The sequence below is a fragment of the Dioscorea cayenensis genome, chromosome 1 (genome assembly GCF_009730915.1).
Source record: "Dioscorea cayenensis subsp. rotundata cultivar TDr96_F1 chromosome 1, TDr96_F1_v2_PseudoChromosome.rev07_lg8_w22 25.fasta, whole genome shotgun sequence".
Classification (NCBI taxonomy): domain Eukaryota; kingdom Viridiplantae; phylum Streptophyta; class Magnoliopsida; order Dioscoreales; family Dioscoreaceae; genus Dioscorea; species Dioscorea cayenensis.
In genome coordinates this window covers 30,283,852-30,305,199 of record NC_052471.1, presented here as the reverse complement: position 1 = coordinate 30,305,199, position 21,348 = coordinate 30,283,852, and the positions used below count along the sequence as shown (strand labels likewise).

General features: G+C 35.3%; 2 protein-coding genes and 1 pseudogene across 4 annotated transcripts; 1 reads left to right on the top strand and 2 right to left on the bottom strand.

Moving 5' to 3' along the window:
• Positions 1-1,160: 1,160 nt before the first annotated feature.
• On the bottom strand, positions 1,161-3,673 carry LOC120259291 (annotated as a pseudogene).
• A 4,040-nt stretch (positions 3,674-7,713) lies between these two features.
• LOC120259302 (phenylalanine ammonia-lyase 1-like) lies at positions 7,714-11,626 on the top strand. 2 transcript variants are annotated; one of them, XR_005536090.1, is made up of 3 exons: positions 7,714-8,339; positions 9,378-11,130; positions 11,362-11,626. XR_005536090.1 is itself a non-coding variant. In XM_039266888.1 (2 exons), exons 1-2 carry the CDS (start codon positions 7,960-7,962, stop codon positions 11,074-11,076), a joined length of 2,079 nt encoding a protein of 692 aa, XP_039122822.1. In that variant the 5' UTR covers positions 7,714-7,959; the 3' UTR covers positions 11,077-11,156. The 2 variants fall into 2 exon arrangements, 1 of the variants encoding a protein (XP_039122822.1); XM_039266888.1 differs by lacking the exon at positions 11,362-11,626 and having other exon boundaries at positions 9,378-11,156.
• A 6,428-nt stretch (positions 11,627-18,054) lies between these two features.
• LOC120259323 (ankyrin repeat-containing protein At5g02620-like) lies at positions 18,055-20,020 on the bottom strand. Of its 2 annotated transcripts, XM_039266920.1 has the most exons (3): positions 19,265-20,020; positions 18,521-19,175; positions 18,257-18,395 (listed from the first exon to the last, which is right to left on the bottom strand). In XM_039266920.1, the coding sequence occupies exons 1-3, from the start codon at positions 19,850-19,852 to the stop codon at positions 18,364-18,366; spliced, it is 1,275 nt and encodes a 424-aa protein (XP_039122854.1). In that variant the 5' UTR covers positions 19,853-20,020; the 3' UTR covers positions 18,257-18,363. The 2 variants fall into 2 exon arrangements, with proteins under 2 accessions (XP_039122845.1, XP_039122854.1); XM_039266911.1 differs by having other exon boundaries at positions 18,055-19,175.
• Positions 20,021-21,348: the final 1,328 nt, after the last annotated feature.

The following is a 21,348-nucleotide window of genomic DNA, read 5'->3' as shown; positions in this document are numbered from 1 at the left end:
TCTTTTGACAAATTCCTTTTTGATGGTGGTTTGCGCACTCCCCTGTACCCTTCCTTCTGGAAAGTGGACTGTCCCAGTAAGATCACTCTCTTTTGTTGGCTTGCTAGCGACAATAAAATTCTTACTCTGACCAATCTCACTAAGAAAGGCTGTAATTCCCTTATTGGGACGGACACCTGCGTTTTGTGTTCTAAAGACTCAGAAACTGTGGATCATCTTCTGATTCACTGTGACTTTACCTCGAGAATTTGGGATTTTTTCATGAGTACTCTAAACCTTCTTTCATTCCCAAATTCTACCGAGCAGGTTTGGTCCACTTGGATTCCTTCACTTGACGTGCGTGTGAGCATTTTCTGAGACCTTCTTACCAGAACAATTTTCTGGAATACCTGGTTGGAAAGGAACAATCGTATTTTCAATCTTACCTTCATTTCCACTGCATCAATTCTTTTTAAAATTTCTCATATGATTATTAATTGGTGCTCTGCAGCTAAAGACTCGACTCAACATGTTTCCAGTGATTCCATTCAGTCTGTCAAGCGCTCCCTCGACTTCTTGAGCGCCAGATCAGCGGACCTCGCTAGCGGCTCGACAATACATCTTCACGAGTGACTCTTCTAGGTCCTGTTGAGCTGACCTCTACTGCCTCTTGGTGGTCTTCGTCTCCTCAGCTCCGGATCGTGGGTCTTCTATTGGTGTTTTTTCCTGTTGTTTTTTATTTCGTCGGTTATGGACTTTCACACCTCTGGTGTAGTGTCCTCTTTGTTTTGCTTTCCCTTGTTCTTCTTTCTTTTTAGTATGTCTGAGTTGTTTGCTGTTGTTTTCTGTTTTTTATTTCAATAAATCTGTGATTTATCCACTTTCAAAAAAAATAAAAAAAATACCATTGAGCAGGCACCATGCTCCCTTGCATGTGCTTTTGTTTTAAAGTTATATGCCTTGGCGCCCTGCTCTCTTCCTTCATTACACAATATTGTAGCTCCTTTTTTTAAAAAAAAAAAAAAAAAACATTCACCCGTTTGCTGCTCAAGTAAATGCTACACTAGAGGCTAGAGCTCAGTTAATTTGGAAGGAATATAATGAGCGTACTTCGAGTTTGATATGGACTTTATATATATATAGTATATACGCGCACACGCACACGCACACGCTCACGAACATATTATTAAATATCCCAAAACTACTTCACATTAAGAACTTGAACAAATAACACAAATTACATGGTATGCAATCCAGCTATTACATATTTTATTTTAAATCAAATGTGAGAAAACCAAGAGAAATAGCTAGCAATATAGAAAAATGAGAGAATAATAGATCATTTCTTTCAGCACAAAGGCAATGGAGCACCATTCCAATCCCTCAAACACTCCAGCAATGGGTCTATCACCTTTCCTTGTGAGATGGCAATGAAGATCTTATCAAACTCCTCACCCGGTGACTTTGTTTTTTCACCAGTTAGAAGTTCAGTTCCCAGCTCTTCCCTCACAAAACTGTAAAGTGGATATGACCTGCACTCCACTATCCTGTTTGCAATGGCAGAGTTTCCATTGTCATAAGCAATCCTTGCACTCTCCACCTCTTTTGGCAGGAGTTTCTTCAACTCCTCTTCAAAAGCTACAATCTTTTGAAACACTGAAGTGCTTGCATCCTTCTCTTTCTCTGCATTTTTATTGAGTGCATGCTCAACAAGAACTTGCCTTAGTTTCTGCATCAGTGGATATGTGTAGCTGCAAGGATCATCAATGTATGAGAAGACATACTCCCTGTCAATCACTTTGATCAAGTCTTTCTCACAAAATCTGGCAGGATGAACCTCTCCATTTGATCCCACCGTCAGCACCCTCTTGGCAACTTGGCTAACAGTGTTCTTCACAGTGCTCCTGAGATTCTCCTCCAAATGTCTCAAGTCAATGGCTTGACAAAGACCAACTAAGAAAGTGGATGACATGAGCTTCTGTATCTCTATTGCTTCTGCTGTTTTTCTGGCAGAAATCAAACCCAAAGAGTTGACATCTTGGTTGTGTTGCTCTGCACTCTGGACATGATTAGTGACAGGGTTGGCCAGAGCTTGAAGCTCCGAGCAGTAAGATGCCATAGCAATTTCACCACCTTTGAGTCCATAGTCTAAGCTTGGATTCCTTCCACCTGAGAGATTGGAAGGCAAGCCATTGTTGTAGAAATCATTAACAAGCTCTGAAAACTGAGCAAACATAAGCTTCCCAATAGCAGCAAGAGCCAGACGAGTGTTGTCCATTGAGACACCAATTGGTGTCCCTTGGAAGTTACCACCATGGAGAGCCTTATCTCTAGAGACATCAATCAATGGGTTGTCATTCACAGAGTTGATCTCTCTTTCAATGGATTTTGTTGCCGCACGTATGACTTCAATCTGAGGACCGAGCCATTGAGGAGAAGTACGAAGAGCATATCTGTCTTGCTTAGGCTTCTGAAGAGGGTCAAGCTCATGAATCTTCTTGGCCATCTTCATGTATGAACTACCATCCAATATATGTTCCATGATGGCTGCCGCTTCAATCTGGCCGGGATGGTGCTTCAGTTTGTGAGTGAGGTGATCAGTGTACTCTGGTTTTCCTTGCATAACTTCACAGAACACCGCAGACATGACTTCAGAGAGAACAGCGAGAATGTTAGCTTCAAAGAGAACAATTGAAGCTAAGCCAGAACCAACAGCTGTGCCATTAACTAAAGCAAGACCCTCCTTTGGTTGCAACTCAAAAAAGTCACTGGAGATTCCAGCAAGCTTAAAGGCCTTTGTAGCATCAATCTTCTTGCCATCAGGACCTACGGCTTTTGGAGTTTGGGCGACCAGTTAGCAATCCAGCAATGTAGGACAGGGGAACAAGATCACCAGAAGCAGTGATAGTCCCTCTGAGAGGCAAGCACGGTGTGACATTACTGTTGAGCAAGCCGGTGATGGCTTCTAAAATCTCAAAGCGAATGCCAGAATATCCCTGCAAGAGAGTGTTGATTCTGACTAGCATTGCAGCTCTTGTTGCTGGAGCTGGTAATGTGTTCCCTGATTCTTGACCATTCCCAAAGATTCCAGCATTCAGAAATCTGCATAAATAGAAAAATTATTCTATTTAGTTATCTGAAGAATAATACAATAATATATATATACATTTATATATAAACATTCACCCTAATGAGCTCTGTTTGAAGAGCAGAGCCCTGCTTTGTTCTCCGATGAGAGGTGGCGCCAAAACCGGTAGTGACACCATAACTATCAGTTCCATTGCTCATGCTATTCATCACCCAATCACTGCTTGCCTTCACTCTTGGTCTGGCCTCCTCTGAGAGCTCCACCTTCACTACTTTTTCATCATCATCATCATCATCATCATTAATTGCAGTTGCAGCAGCAGCAGCTACTGCAGCTACCTGAGAGATCTTCAAGTTGGCACCTTCTAATCTGACAACAGGCTTCCTGAACTCCTCCACCATCCTCTTCACTTCATCAAGATGGCTTCCGGCCATCGACTCCGCTGCTGCATTCCAGTTCAAAGGATCATTCTTGATCACCTTCTGGCAAATGCTTTCCATGGATGAACTGAGAGTAAATGAAATAACACAACTGTGATGAGGTGATCAAGAGCTAGCTAGCTATAACTAGTTGAGCTGTGATGAGGTGATCATCAAGAGCATGGAGGTGTTAAATAGAGGAGGTTAAGATCATTGGGTTGGTGGGGTTGCAATATGAAGGATATTGCCGAGGTTGTTGAGCTTTGACTCATGAATTGAGCATGCATGCAAATTATGCTTGGGTTGGTGGAAGAACGACCCGGTCAGTGCTGACCATTGTGGTTGGTGATGGTCATTTCTTGAGACAATATCAGTATTAGCGTGTACAGGCAGCCATGAAGCCATACATTCAAAAGTTGTGATTTGCTCATGAGTTTTGCATGGTTGGTATATGCGTGTATATATATGGTCAGTATTATATATATATATATATATATATATATATATATATGCTAAGGTACATGAACCCGCTTCCATATGGAATCCACTCATTATAATACCGTGTATGTATGTATATATATATATATATATGTTGTGCATCATGTAGTGAGCATTAGAAATGAGAAATATATATATATATATATATATATATATATGCTAACGTTGTTGTGCGCATGAACTCGCATTTATAATCAGTGACTATTTTCTCCCATTTTTTTTTTATTTCTTCTGAAATAAACGCCTTCTTAATTTGTGAGGTCTTTTTCAGCACTCCTCCATTTCAGGATAAAAAAATATAACAATTAAGAGAAATCAGACAATTTTTTCCCATTTCTCTCCACTTCTTCTTAAATAAACGGCTCTATGTGAAGTCTTATTCAACACTCAATTTTTTTTTGCATTTTTTTTACAATTAGGGGAGTCTTTGAGGTATTAAAAAGCAACATCTCGACTAATTAAAATTAATGAACTTATTGTTTTGACATTTCTTTGACAAAAGACTTTTATTTCATGTTAGGTCGATGATCAACCATGGAAAAAGTCGTGTGCTACTTATATCTATTCATTCTTTTCAGCTCTCTCATGCAGTCTTTTAACTAGGTGGTTGTCTTATTATTATTATTATTATTATTATTATTATTATTATTTATTTTTGTTATATTATTTTATTTTATTTTGATAAATATAATAAGTGCAATTAGTCAGGAATATACACATAGGCTGAGAGGTGATTATTCAACTCTTGCGCCATCACCTAGTGGCACGAGGTTATGGGCTACAAGTGTGTATCTAGATTGGGAACCATCTCCATCACATATGTTTCGCGGGACTTTAACTTAGGACACTTGCAAATCCCACACCACACTTTTTGTGGTGGAGCCATTACCGCTGGGCTAAGAACCCTTTGTTCTCGTTTTATTTTTGTGCCTTTATATGTTTCAATGTATTTTTATGTATTTTTCTCTTGTGGACCCTTGTGTTTTTTTTAGAGTAGACTATTGTTGTAAGAGGAAGTTGATATCTCAATTTTTTTACTTAGAAAGGAAAAGAATTACCATCAATCTTGTTTTCATTTTAATAGGTGGGGTTTATCTATTTATTTTCAAAAATAAAAATAAAAAAGATCAATCTTTGAAAATATTACATATACATGAACAGAATCAGGGGGATCAGCGCTATATCCCTGAGGATCTCTTATCCGAATTAGTGAAGAAGGAAGCCCCCCATGCTTGCCTTTATATCCCCCGGGAGCTCTTATCCGAATTAGTGAAGAAGCCCCTCATCCTTGCCTTGAGATTTGCAATGTGGTGATCAATATCACCCTTTAAATGTACCTTGTGATCTAATTTACATTGTGGTGGTCCAAGGTTTTTAAGTTATGAACTCAATAAGATTGTGGATATATATATGTGAATTGTGATGCAGGATATTGGGAGCAGAGTGATACAGACACAAGGACACACAAGTGTTGAGTGACTTAGTGATAGTGAGTATATTATTATTAGTATTTTTTTTAATCATGTATTACTTCTTTTTATAAATTAATGAGTATGAATGTATAACGTTTAGTGGGTGGTAAAATGGAATATGAAATGATAAACTTTATTTTTGTGATGCAACTGCAATGTGCCACTCCCAATAAATCTTAGTTCCATCCCTTTGTAAATGTATATTCATATAAACATACATACATATTTAATGTTAGTTTTATATAAGCAAAATAGATATAAATTTTAAATTCTTACTTATTTATTTTACCTTTATTTCTATTATTTCTTATGTGATATTTTATCAAATTCCAAGTGAGGTTGCTCTTTAATTAAGTATTTTATACTAAGTGTATAGAAATTCTTATGTTTTTCTTATAATTAAAAAAGATTTCCAAATATACCAAAAATTTATGTTTCATATGATCACTACATTAATTAATATTTTTAAATTGAATATAGAAAAGGCTCATGCTATATGTATCCACCAGCTCAATTGCTAACTAGTCCCCATTACCTGCATTGAATGAAAGATAAATTCTAATTGAAATTGTTGTCACATATTTCCAGCTAATTTTATGTTTTTTTGGGAAAAACAAGGCATTATATTTAGCATTAAAAATAAATTTAATTTTATTTGAGAGCCTAAAACAAATAATTACTTCCATGGCTTATATCACTTCTAAAAACACCTTGCATGAGCTTTGATAATTAATTAAACACCAGTATCACTATGCATGCATGTATAAAATCTTGTTCAAAGTAATATATTTTTAATCTATTTTTTTGGCATATCATTATATAAATATGTATTAGATGATTACACACACATATGGCAGCCTTGTAAGTCAGTATTATATATATTAGCTAAGTCAAAATTTTATATTGAAGAGGCTTCACCTACTACCAACAAAGACATTTCTGGTCATTTTTTTTTACTTATTAAATGTTGACAGGTCCATTGGAAATCAAGCTTTCAATTTATAAATAAAAAAAATGAAATGAGATTATGAGATATCTTCAATAATTTAGGTTGAACAACTACAATTGACAACCTCACCACATTATTGAACGCAATCCCGGACTGTTCTAATGACTTGGAGGATTTCAACACTTGGCCATCAGAAAAAATGGAATTTTCTCTGTTAAGTTCTTCTATACATTTTTTATAGATGAAGAAATCCGCAGTCAGCTTTACCCTCAATTCTAGAAAACCAAATCTCCAAGCAAAATCATTTTATTCTGTTGGCTTGTTTGGGAAAACAAAATTCTCACTCTCGAAAATCTACTCAAAAAAGGTTGTAATCTAAACTCAATAAACACTTGCATTCTCTGTCACAAAGATTCTGAAATGGTGGAACATCTTTTTTTTGGTTGTGAATTCTCGGAGCGAATCTGGTCCTTTTTCATACAAATTCTTCCTCCAGACTTTTCTCCACCCTCAGTCTCCAATTTATGAACCTCATGGATCCCATTCCTAAATTCTACCCATTGGAACATGTGGGATCTCAGCTCCCGAACAATTATCTGGAATATCTGGCTAGAATGGAATAATCGCATTTTTAATTCAAACTTTCTACCACTTCATTCTGTATTCTCTAAGACTGCTAATATGCTTCTCTCTTGGCTTTTCGCATATTCAAAGTCTCACCAACAGGTTAACCTTGAAGCCTCACAGAGGATCAAGCACTCCCTTAACTTCATAAGCGCAAGATTTGCATATCATTCTAGCAGTACAACTCACGCCTCATATCAGGAGTAGTCTTTTTTTTTTTTGCAGATTGGGAAGGCCTTTGTCTCCAGTAGGTAGCCTCAGCCGACCCAGTTTCTATCTTCTCCGTATTGTCCTTTCTTTTTCTTATCTTTGTATTCCTCACCCCTTGTGAGATTTTTAGTTTGTTTTCTTCCTTTTGTATGGTTATTTTTCGGTTTGTGTCTGTCTTGTTTGCTTGAATTTTTATTTCAATAAAATTGTGGTTTATCCATATTATTAAAAAAATAATAATAATAAAAAAGGTTGAACAAGATAACAAGTTTAGGGGATAAGCATGCATGTCACATATATTAAAATACCTTTAAGTTTATCACAATCACAACAATTTAATTTGACTAGTAGAAGTTCTCCCAATAAAGTGACTAGCATTATTGTTTTGATAAATGCGACAAACACTCCATTCACATGAGATTTTAGCTACAAATCCACGCCCACTTCCAATGACTTGTTATTATCACTTTGAACTTGCTACCACTATACCTCTTTGAAACGGGGTTTATTTTTCAAGCATGACAGAAGCATGCAATTTTCTTCAAACTGAATTTATTTTCACCAACTCAATAGATCTTAAACCGAACTCTGTTTAATAACTCTAAATATTCTCCTTCATGTATACAAGCTTCTCAGCTACAAGTTATAGAGCTATCTCTTAATTTATCACCTGAGATCACCACAGTTGTACATCTTATTTCATTTATTTTCAATTCAGTCATGGAAAGCTTATGCCAGAAGGTGATCAAGGATGATCCTTTGAACTGGAATACGACGGCAGAGACGATGACCGGAAGCCATCTTGATGAAGTGAAGAGGATGGTGGAGGAGTTCAGGAAGCCTGTTGTCAGGTTAGAAGGTGCCAACTTGAAGGTCTCTCAGGTAGCTGCAGTGGCTGCTGCTGCTGCTGCTGCTGCCATTGATGATGATGATGATGATGATGGAGTAGTAGTGAAGGTGGAGCTATCAGAAGAGGCAAGGGCAAGGGTGAAAGCCAGCAGTGATTGGGTTATGAACAATGAGGGTGTAATCACTGGCTTTGGTGCATCATCTCACAGGAGAACCAATCAGGCTACTGCTCTTCAGCAGGAGCTTATCAGGTCTATCTTTCTTTCTCTTTTCTTCTTCTTCTTCTTCTTCTTCTTCTTCTTCTTCTTCTTATTTACATAGTTTTTAATGTTTGTTTCAGTACATCTGCAAAATTTTTGAATTGAGGTGTAGGGTCATTTCTGTATCTATTTTACTTCTGTTTGTTAAATTACATATTTGCAAAATTAATTATCTCTAACAGATATAAAAAGAAAAGGTTATAGTTAAATAAATTTAATTTTTTTTTTTGTAATTTTAAAGATATAGAAATAAATAAATAAATGGATGAAACAATTCTTTTGGATGTTTTTATGGTTTTATATTATATATTAGATTTTATCTTTGTTAGCCAGACCTTAATTTCCATCTAAATTAATAAGTATGTTATCCAACATATTTTACATAATCTTTGCATGGTTATGTATTTTGATAGATAGCCCTGTAAATAAATATATATAAAGAGAGACCATTCTAATTAATTTTCACACAATCATTTAGGAAAATTTACATAGTTTACAATTATTATTTTTAATTCATCAAGTATTCTCACAATGGATGACTCTCTACAGTAGTTACACAAAGACAAAAATATCAATGATCTCTTGATCTATTGGCATTGAATCCTTTATTCAATGTATATGTTCATTTTGACAAACTTTAAGATTAACACCGCAAATCAATGTAAAATAAAGGCATATATATATGTAATGTATTAAATCCATGGCTCTACACGCCAATAATATTTTTTTTAAATGGAACACTTGTCTTTTATAACAAAAAATAAAATAAAATAAAAATAAAAAATGATTAAAGCTTCAAAGGATGTGTGAAACTTATCTTATACATGTCTTGTATTGTGAAATCATGCATTCATATCAAGTGCACTGATTTTATTTTATTTTTATAATGAACATCTTCACTATCTTATTAATTCTTAAGAATACAAAATAAAGTTTGAATTATGAGTTTTAATTCTTCCAGTATGATTATATATTATTATAATTATAACAAATTAATGACTAATTTGGATATATACTCTTGCACAATAGATTTCTTAATGCAGGAATTTTCAGCACCGGGCAAGAGCCAAACAATATGATGCCAAGTGCAGTAACAAGAGCTGCAATGTTGGTTAGAATCAACAGCCTTCTGCAAGGTTATTCAGGCATCCGTTTTGAAATCTTAGAAGCAATCACAAGACTTATCAACACTAACATCACACCATGTTTGCCACTCAGAGGCAGCATCACTGCTTCTGGTGATCTCATCCCTTTATCCTACATTGTCGGACTGCTAATTGGCCGGCCTAACTCAAGAGCCATTGGTCCTGATGGCCGAACAATTGATGCTTCTAAGGCCTTTGAACTTGCTGGAATCTCTAGTGGCTTTTTCGAGCTGCAACCGAAGGAAGGAATCGCGCTTGTTAATGGCACAACTGTTGCTTCTGGATTAGCTTCCATGGTCTTATATGATGCTAACTTACTTGCAATTCTTTCAGAAATCATTTCAGCTATGTTTTGTGAAGTTATGTTAGGAAATCCAGAGTACACTGACCATCTCATTCATAAATTGAAACACAGTCCAGGCCAGATTGAAGCAGCAGCCATAATGGAACATATATTGGAAGGTAGCTCATACATGAAGATCAATCAATTACTCCAAAATCCCAAGAAAGACCGGTATGCTCTTCGTACTTCTCCTCAATGGGTCGGTCCTCAGATTGAAGTCATACGTGCAGCAACAAAATCCATTGAGAGGGAGATCAACTCTGTGAATGACAACCCATTGATTGATGTCTCAAGAAATAAGGTTCTCTTTGGTGGTAACTTTCAGGGGACACCAATTGGTGTCTCAATGGACAACACTCGTCTGGCTCTTGCTGCTATTGGGAAGCTTATGTTTGCTCAGTTTTCAGAGCTTGTTAATGATTTCTACAACAATGGTTTACCTTCCAATCTCTCAGGTGGAAGGAATCCAAGCTTAGACTATGGACTCAAAGGTGGTGAAATTGCTATGGCTTCGTACTGCTCGGAGCTTCAAGCTCTGGCCAACCCTGTCACTAATCATGTCGAGAGTGCAGAGCAACACAACCAAGATGTCAACTCTTTGGGTTTGATTTCTGCCAGGAAAACAGCAGAAGCAATAGAGATACTAAAGCTCATGTCATCCACTTTCTTAGTTGGTCTTTGTCAAGCCATTGATCTGAGGCATTTGGAGGAAAATTTCAAGAAAACTATAATGAGCACTGTGAGCCAAGTGGCTAAGAAAGTGGGTGTTGCTAATGAAGAGAAGGATTTAATCAAAGTCATTAACAAGGAACATGTCTTCTCTTACATAGATGATCCTTGCAATAACTCCTACCCATTGATGCAAAAGCTAAGGCAAGTTCTTGTTGAGCATGCAATAAAAAACATCAGTACTTGGGAGAATGAAAAGATTGTGCTTTTTGAAGAGGAGTTGAAACTGGTTTTACCAAAAGAAGCAGAAAGTACAAGGATTGCTTTTGAGAATGGAAACTTTGCTGTGAATAATAGGATTAAGGAGTGTAGATCTTACCCTCTTTACAGGTTTGTAAGGGAAGAACTCAATACTGAACTTCTGACAGGTGAGAATACAACAACAACAACAGCAACAACACCAGGGGAGGATTTCAGCAAAGTTTTCAATGCCATCTCTAGTGGAAAGATTATAGACCCATTGCTAGAATGCTTGAAGGATTGGAATGGTGTTCCCATGCCATTGTGCTAGAAAGAAATTAAGAAGAGTCTCCAAATAGCTACTCTGTTTATGACAAACATTATGGTTTGTGATCAATCCTAAATTAAACTAATAAATAAACTTTTTAAGAGTAGTTTTCATGCTTGTTTGCATGCTTGTTTGTGATCTGAAATTAAAATCCAAAATAAAATAAATAAACTTATAAGTAATGATATTAAAATGAAATTAATTTAATTTATAAGTAATGGCACAAAGTTTCATTCCATTAGAGGTTTATTTGGTTTATTTACAATGTTTACTTCGTTTATGATGCAGACCTGATTGATGAGCTAGCTTGCGCCTACATGGACAAGTGGGATGCGATGACCTAGGCGGGGTCATTTTCGTAATTTTTTCTAAAGGGGTAATTTTGGTGTTCAGAGGACCCCATTAGATGGAAAACAGGTCAACAAGCAAAAGTCACGAGTTTGCTGCGAAATTTTGCCGTTTATGGAAAGATTTCCTCCATCGATATCTTAGGCTGTAGATCTCTGATTGAGACGTCGTTTTTGGTATTCGCTATGTTTGATTTTTAATTTTTATTCTATGGTGTCAATCGCGAATTTTCTATTTTTGGAAAAAATTTGATTTATTTCTCTTTTAGTGTTTTCTGTTGATCTATTTAATTGTAAGCCTTCGGGCTATGAAAGTAGCTTGGATTTGAAATAAAATTGTTATGTTTTTCCTCTAAATTCCTGGGAATTCTTAGACTAAACAGGATTTAGATCTCCACTTCGTTGTTGACTTGGGTATTCATAGACTAAACAAGTCCTCAACCATATCCCCACTGCGTCAGTTTATGATTTCAAATTGAAAGGGAAGGAGAATTAACGAAGAATTAGGAAAAGGCTAGACCTGAATTAGCTATAGTTCCACCAGTCTTAGTTTCATTCGGCTCTTTATTTTCATACATTTAATCCTATTGTAGTTTGCTTCTTGCTTAAAGTTTCTTGTTATGCTTGTTATTAACCTCTTGTTTGGACTATTTATTGGTTTTCATTAAGCTTAATACAGGAGAACTTTGTCATTTCTGAGTTTTATTGATTCACACATTCAATAATATCACAATAAATTCTTGGTGCATAATTTATAGAGTTAAAAATATATATATATGCCCAATTTTATTTTATTTTTTCAAATTCAAAAATACATTTTTAGATATAAATTAAAGGTATTAATTATACTTTCACTTTCGCCATGGACAAATGTATAATCAACTGCTAGCAAAGAGAAGAATTGATACCAATCAAATGGTTTATTGGTATCTGAGTCCTCATTAGAATCCTTCATAAGTGGTGAGAACCACATATTTTTGAGAATATGATTAGTGGTTGTACGCTGGTGTGTGGGCCCCACTCCAACTTGCTCCGCTAAGGCTTGAGATTATGAGAATTATCCTAACTCTAACTGCTCAAGATTGTTGGCCAATTTACTATTTTGATGTTAGATCAGCATTTCTCAATGGAGAAATTAATCATGAAAAAATATATGTTGCTCATCCTAAGGGATATGCAATTGAAGGAAAAGAACACTTAATGTATCATTTAAGGAAAGTTCTATATGGGTTCAAGCAAGCATCGAGATACTGGTAAAGAAAGATTGACAGTTACTTCAAGCAACATTAATATGGGTACTTAAGATAGATATGATGAAAGTTTTTGATATGTCAAACTTGGGGCTTATGAATTTCTTTATTGGATTAGAAGTGTGTTAGTTGACTGAAGGAATATTCATAACACAAAGAAGTAGATACGTTTATTCAACTAAGTATGAAGCAATGCAAACATGCTGAAACTCCAATGGGAGTTAATGAGTAGTTTCTGAAAGAAGAGGATTCTGAATTAATTGATTCAAGGGTGTACAAAAGCTTAATTGGCAAATTATTATATCTTGTGCACACTAGACCAGACATCTGGTGTGCAATTAATTTTTTATCAAGGGATATGTGCAAACTAAGCAATCAACACCTCAGTGCAATCAAGAAAGTTGTGAAATATTTAGCAAGGACAACTGAATATATGGTTTGTGGTTGGTTTCCCAGGGAGGATGATACTTGTGTGGAAGGATTCACAAACAGTGATGGGAGTGGCTCTTTGACTGACTAGAAGAGCAATATTAAAATGTTCTTTAGACTTAAATCCCCAGTACAGTCATTTGGGGTTCAAAAAAGCAAGATGTGGTGGCTTTGTTGACAACTGAAGCTGAATATATTGCAGCTACATCGGTTGTATGTCAAATAGTGTGGCTTAGGAGAATTCTGAGTGATTGTGAAAAAGAAATTGTGAATTCTTCAGTGTTGTGGTGTGATAATTAGCCAGTTATTACTGTTGCTAAGAACCCTGCTCTTCATAGAAGGACCAAACATATAGATGTAAGGTTCCATTTAATTTGATGTCTTATTGGAGATGGTGTAATTTCAATGCATCATTGTAACACTGGTGATCAACTGACGGACATCTTTACTAAGCCATTACTTACAGAGAAGCAAAGTGATGCGAGCTCAGTTGGGTGTTCAGAGCCTTCAATCAAAGGAGGAATTGTTGAAATGCGATTGAAATAGATAGCTACAGGGTGCGCTAGTGAAGCACAGCTGGTGAAAAGATGGAGAATCACTAAGTATGGTTGTATGAATATACTACATATATAATATAGGGAAGAAAATATTGTGTATTAAAGTCTACGGTACCGACTAGAAGCATGGAGTTTAATAATGTCACGCCCTGACCCCGCGGGCTCACTGGACACGACAATCATCACAGCAATCTCGAGGAGGGATACCTCGCCACTCAATCCTCAGGACGCCACAAGACTGATTAATACACCTGGAATTTAACAATATCTATCGTAGATATAGAGCAGAGAGGAACAATGTTACACAACGATAGTAACAACAACAACAACAACAACAACAACAACAACAATAACAATAAGATACAAAAAATATAGAAGTTCACAAATACACAGGGAAATAATACTAACAACAGTAGGAAATGCTAATACACAAAAGTTTAAGAGTTATTTAGATACTAAACCATGCAACAAGGTTTTCTACACACTAGTGGATCCATAGGTCATATAACATGTTCCATGACAACAATAACATACATGAACTGAAGGAAATACAACAGAAGATAGAACAATAGCAAATGCCCAGTACGTGCCACACAGTCACACCTACTACCCGCAACAGACTGGGAGGAAGAAAGAGGGATGAGTAAAGTTACTCATTGAGGAGAGATTAGCACAACTTTAGCAGAAATACACCAACATCAATAATAATAAAAAATCATCAAAAGAAATGCTTTACCAAAACAATACTAATTTAGAAACATTATTACATATAATAGAAGTTTTCAAAAGAATTAAAATAACATAATAATACCAAGAAAACCCTTTTTACCCCAACTAGGGTTTACAACACAAAAATCACAAAACATGGTTTCAAATACAAGTAAAAACAACCAAATTTCATGGTTTTAAAATAAATAAGTACAATACCCAACACTCACCCAGCATAACGTGGTCTAAAAAACTCTCTAAACCTTCGCCGTGGCCATGGCTAGGTTTAGAGCCGTCAAGGTACTCATGTCCTTGACATTGACCCATCAGTTCACCAGTTGGTGACTCCGACTACCCGATGAATATCCAGTTAAGACTCTACACTCCCACCTGAACCTGCCCTCGTAGTAATCAGCCGGTCAGCATGCCACCTCAACAGGCTGGCCGTGGAGACAGCCTACTGCAGTAGGATATCACCATACAATCACCACAATAAATACAACTCCACTTGGAATATAAAAATCATCCATATTCATCAATCAACAACACCTCAACCATTTGTACAAGGACAAGATCAAAACACAAGCAAAGCTCAAGCTTTTTAGCACAAATTAATTTACAAATCCCAACACAAGAAACAACATGGGAATCCTTTCCTTTCAATATTTCAAAATTGGTTTCAAGCTTTAGGTTTCACAAAATCAAAGATTTTCACTACAAATCCCAAGTTTCATACAAAATAAGAATTTCGCAAAGTCATAGATATATATATATATATATATATATATATATATATATCAATCACAAATTCATCGATAACAAATCAAATGCCAAATGAGACATCCAAGATCTTTCTCAATAATAATTATCATTCACCAAAATGCCAAACAAGAATAAAATAATAAAACTCACTTAAAACATGATATATGTATATATATAAATATATTTATCTCTAGCTATCGGCATTCTTCTAATAAAGCTATACTCAACAAATCCACTCACCGAATTGGTGATATGTCTTCCTCACAAGCTACTCCTCGGCTAAATCTTTGCCTCGAGTCAAGACTTCTTCTCTTTGCCAAAGCATAACAAAACACAACAATAATTAGCAAAAAACAAATCAAACAAAAAAAAACCCTAAGTTTTCTAACAAACAACCCTAATTCGATCATAGGATTGGCTCAAAGCTAGGTATAAAGGTTACTAATGAATTCCTGGGGGTTTTAGCTTCACTCTAGTCCAAAGAAATCAAAGAAACAACTAAAGATTGTAGGTTAACCTCGGAATTGCTACAATAAAACAGACCCTTATGCTATGATTTTCTCCTAATTTTCAACACTAAATCAAGAAATTTCTTCACAAGCATTCTCATACATGAACAACAAGTCATTAATTGGCTTCAATTTGAGCCTATAAATAACCAAATCCATTGAGAAATCTAGGTTTTTAAAAAATTCTAAAAACAAGAAAATACGAGAAAAATACGGGATGAAAACATTAGATACAAGCTAACCAAGTTCAAGAGTGAGGGAGGAAGGGAAATGATACTTGGTTCACCGGAAATAATCACCGGAAAAATTTTTAAAATGAGAAAAGGGTTCGGCCAAAACTAGGAAGAAAGAAGAACAAGAAAGGAAGAAAGGTTTTAGAGAAAAATTCGTGCTGCTACAGTAACAAGTTGCTATAGTAACAGGCAGCTACAGGACTAGGTTGGAAAAAAAAATCTACAGCAATGGGTTAGTTCAATCTACAATAAAAACTAGTTATAGCAAATGTTTTGAAGTGATTAATTTTTTTAGTAAATTACTGAAATTTGGTTAAATATCATTTTGATTACTAAATTTTGATTTATTTTGAAATACTCACTAAAGTTACTGATAATTTCAGTGACAGGTCACCCCGATGGATTAACATCTTTATTAGCTGATGTAAAGACCATATATAATTCTTTGACTATGCGCTGATTTTTTTTTACCTCTACGTCAGCTAATAAAGATACTAATCTACTAGGTGACCTATTTATGAAATAATCAATAACTTTATTAAGTATTTTTAAAAAAAAATCAAAATTTATCAAATTCAATGATTTATATATATAAAAAAAATAAAGTCAACCATTGGATAGCCCAATGGTATGACATCAAAGTGTAAGGGGGAGGTCATGGGTTCAAATCTCTCCCCAACAAGATCGCTCCTTATAATCGCTCATACATCGCTCACCCGGGATTTTTATACTATTCTCATACTCGTCATATACATCAGTACACTCGGGTTCCAAAGATCTGCTTTAGATCATCGCTTTCTATTCATAAAAAAATGGCGCTTGTCGCTCTATTATTCAAAAATAACCGTTTTGAAGGAGTAGTGTATTAGTTTAATATAAAATCTCTTAACGTTGTAACCAGGCCAATTGGCATGCTGTCTTGTGTCTTGACTTTAACTTAAATATAAAGTAAAAAGTGAGCTGATAACTTATTGTCTTTACTCCACAACAAAGCCAATCCCTGCCTTTTCTTCTCAAAAACATCACCCCCGAGTTTCATTTCACTGAACTAATAAGATCCTCAACAATGTTATATACACTCGGATCATCAAAACAAATCCATATTAAAAAACGCACAGTTTGAGGAAAAAAAAGCAACACTCTCTATTATGTGATTGGATGATGCCCTCTGAAATACATATAAGGCATGTCTATTTTAAAGCCATACAAAATTTAATGCATGTGACTTAACATCTTACTAAATTAAGAGTGTGTTTGTTTGGCCGTATTTAAAAATACATGTAATTAGAAATGCATGATCTTTTAAAATCTGATGTTTGTTTGACTACATTTGAGGAATTCAAAGTAGTTGCAACTGCAGTAATAAGGGATTTTGACAATACAATGATCTATTGAGAACAAATTAAAAGATATGGATTATAAGGACAGATTGACTACATTTTCATTTTTATCTTTGTTTTTTTTTTTCAATTTGTAAAATTTTTTTAAAATTTTTTATTATTTTACAAATTTTCATATTTAATTTTTTTTATTAGTTGAATACCCTATTTAATCCTTGTATTTTACTCAATCTGTCCTTATAATCCATATCTTTTAATTTGTTCTCAATAGATCATTGTATTGTCAAAATTGGACAAATTAAGTCCAAATTGAGTAAAACACAGGGAGCCGATTTCGACAATATAGAGACCTAATGAAGAAAAATTAAAAGTTAAGGACTAAAGCGGAAAATTATGTAAAATACATGGATTAAATAGGGTATTTGGTAGCCTAAGATCTTTCATTATGTAAAATAAAAAATAGTATATTATTATATTTTATATTAATATAAAATAAAAAAATTAAATATAATAAATTAAATATAATTATTAATAATAAAGGCTTATTATTATATTTTTATCAATACTTTTCTATAAAAAAATCATAAATTGTGTAATATATTTAATATAATTATTAAAATTAACAATAAATTGTAATGAAAATATAATTATATATTAAAATAAGTAATTATATGCATAATTGCTTTTTGTTATTATTAATAACATTTAATTGTGTATTTATAATTAATTAAAATTAATGTTGAACCAAGGTGGGGTAACCTCACAAAGATGTTTATATCCTAGAAATACATCTAACTTAATAATAATTTTTTCAAAATCCAGATTTACAAATTTCTCCAACCAAACATAAAATTTTATAATCTAACATTCTAACTACATCAAATCAAACACTAGACTTAATACTCTTTGTACTTTTAAATACAGTAATTATAACTACATTGTAATTTAAAATTCATTGCATTTTCAACTCGCTACCCAATGATATTTCCTCCCAAGGAAGCATCCCCCAATGTGGTATCATCTCGACTTTCACAAATCTTAAAAGTCTCCCAGTAGATAAGAATAAGAAAGGCAGAGATCAACAGTATAATTATCACCACTCCAACTCTCATGCGCCAAAGTAGACGTCCTCCATTTCTCACAATGTTACTTACTTTATCTCCTTCCTTCTTTCTCCACCAACCCACCTTCCGTAACAAATACACAATACCCAAAAACACCCACGAGCTGAAGATCGTCAATAACAAAAACCAACCGCTTTCCAAATAGCCTGATATCCTGAAGTTTGAGTACATGAAAATCGCGACTATACCTGAAGAAAAAGCCAGTGCAGTGGAAAAGACAGCAACCAACATAACCACAACCAGTATCTTCATCATTATCTTCTTTTTCCTTGGCCTCACACAAATCAGTATAAGGATTATGCTAAATGAAGCAAAGAGGGCAATCATATCGTACAACAAAAAATAGTTTAGATTTGAACCAAGAATTGCAACCCCAGGAGGTGGTGATGCGTTACTACTATTGTCGGCAGTGGTATTATTACCATTGTCTTGAGTGAATCCACCAGGAGGGTTCAATCCTGACTGAAAAGTAACGGTGGCGATCAGGGTCGCCACAACCATTAGTGTGCCAGGAGTGTAGTTATCTTCAACCTCGTCATGTTTCTTAGTCCTTCGTTGGAGTCTAGTGCCGCGTCGGCCTCCAAATAGTCTGCTTACCCAGCTTCTTGAAGGAGGAATAGTAGTACCACTAGACTCATTTCTTGATGTGTTGGTTTCCAAGGATGTTTGCTGAGGATCCATTTCACTTGCTATTTTGCCACCGGCCACGCGTATCACTTCACCGAGTGCCAAGTCACCATACTCTCTAGGCGAGTCTAGCAGAACGTCGAGTGCAGTCAAACCCTTGTCGTTCATGGCGTTCACTTCTGCCACATCTCCTTTGCTTAACAACAACTTCACACTCTGTAACTCATACATACATGAGCATTAAACAATTGTGTACTAAAGAAATATAGACATCTATATATCTATAAAAAAACATATATTTATACCTGGAGTTGTCTTCTGGCTACTGCATGGTGTAAGATGGTGTTGCCTTTGTCATCTTTGAGGTTGAAAAGCTCATTAATATCACCATCATCTTCAAGCTTATTCACTAAGAACTCAATGGTTTCAAAGGAGTTGGACTGAACGGCGATGTGGAGGATGCTTTCATGTTGATATGTCAGTGCTCTTGCTGACTCTGGGCATATCTTGATGAGTTCTTCCAAAATATCAATCCTGCCTTTCGTGGCTGCAATGTGGATGGCCAACCTTCCATCCTTGTCTTTCAAAAAACAAAGATGAGAACCAACCTTTGAGATCAAGAGTTTAACTATTTCAAGGTGACCGTGAGCTGAAGCCAAGTGTAGTGCTGAGAGAGCTCTTGGGTTCAGATCTGAAGAAAGATCAGGGTTTCCAATGATGATCTCATTTGCTAAGTCTGTGTGCCCAAGTGAAGCTGCAATATGGAGTGGGTTGTCAATGGAAGCAGTGCTGCTGCTGCTGAACCTGTGAAGAAGGAGCTTGTCTTCTTGGAGAAGGCTGTGAAACATGGACAGGTTTCCAGTATGGCATGCTTCTTCTAATCTTGGGTCCATAGTGTTGGAGTTGTAGTGGGCTTGAAAAAATTCAAAGATTTGAGAATACTCCGGTGAAGCTCAGATAACAATACTTAACAGTTAACACACACTGTATGTTTTCTGATATCCAGACTCCAGAGAGAAGAGCGCACACACTTCATCATCTTATTACATACCATATATAGTAGATCGAACATGACAACACACAACAGGACTCCACTACATGATTGGTTCTCACCTTACACCTAACACCAATGACTGGTAACAAGGACATAAAGTACTCATGTAGTCACGTGACTCCACAATACATGAACAGAAGAATACTCACTTTTTCTTTTTCTTTTTTCTTTTTAAATAAAGGAGCTCAGATTCTCAGAAGAGTCAACCCGACACCTCAAAAATTAAACAGAACTAGCACTCCAAAGACAAAGAAGCGAAGTAAAGCAAACAACTTAAAAGCTTACTTGTTGGACATCGATTCCACTCAAAACCAATAATAAGACTCCTCACAGAATCTCATGCAAGGCTTTTTCAATTAACACTTACACATAGTAGATCACTTGCTTGTTTAATTAAAAACATGGTATGCCAAACTGGTCTTAATATATATTTATCCTAAAAGACTTTCAGATTGTGTGACTGTGAATGGAGAAGAACATCGGTGGACACAAGGACTGTGAGCCAATTGGCCAAGAAAGCCGGTGTTGCTAATGAAGAGAAGGGATTTAATCAAAGTCATCAACAAGGAGCATGTCTTCTCTTACATATATATATATATATATATATATAGAGAGAGAGAGAGAGAGAGAGATGATCCTTGCAATAAGTCATACCCATTGATGCAAAAGCTAAGGCAAGTTCTTGTTGAGCTTGCAATCAAAAACATCAATACTTGGGCGAGAATGAAAAGATTGTGCTTTTTGAAGAGGTGTTGAAACTAGTTTTGCCAAAAGAAACAGAAAGTGCAAGGATTGCATTTGAGAATGGAACTTTGCTGTAAAAAATAGCATTAATTAAGGAGTGTAGATCTCACCCTCTTTACAGGTTTGTAAGGGAAGAGCTCAACACTGAACTTCTCATGAGTCATGACAGGTGAGAATACAACAACAGCAGCAACGACACCAAGGGAGGATTTCAACTAAGTTTTCAATGCAATCTCTAGTGGAAAGATTATAGACCCATGCCATAGTGCTAGAAAGAAATTAAGAAGAGTCTGCAATATAGCTACTCTGTTTATGACAAACATTATGCATGGTTTGTATGATCAATCCTAAATTAAACTAATAAATGAACTTTTTAACAGTAGTTTTCATGCTTGTTTGCATGCTTGTTTAATTTGTGATGTGCAATTAAAATCCTAAATAAAATAAATAAACCTATAAGTAATGATTTTAAAATAAAATTAATTTAATTTATAAATAATGGCACAAAGTTTCATTCCATCATAGGTTTATTTGGTTTACTTACAACGTTTACTTTATTTATGATTTCAAATTGGAAGGGAAGGAGAATTA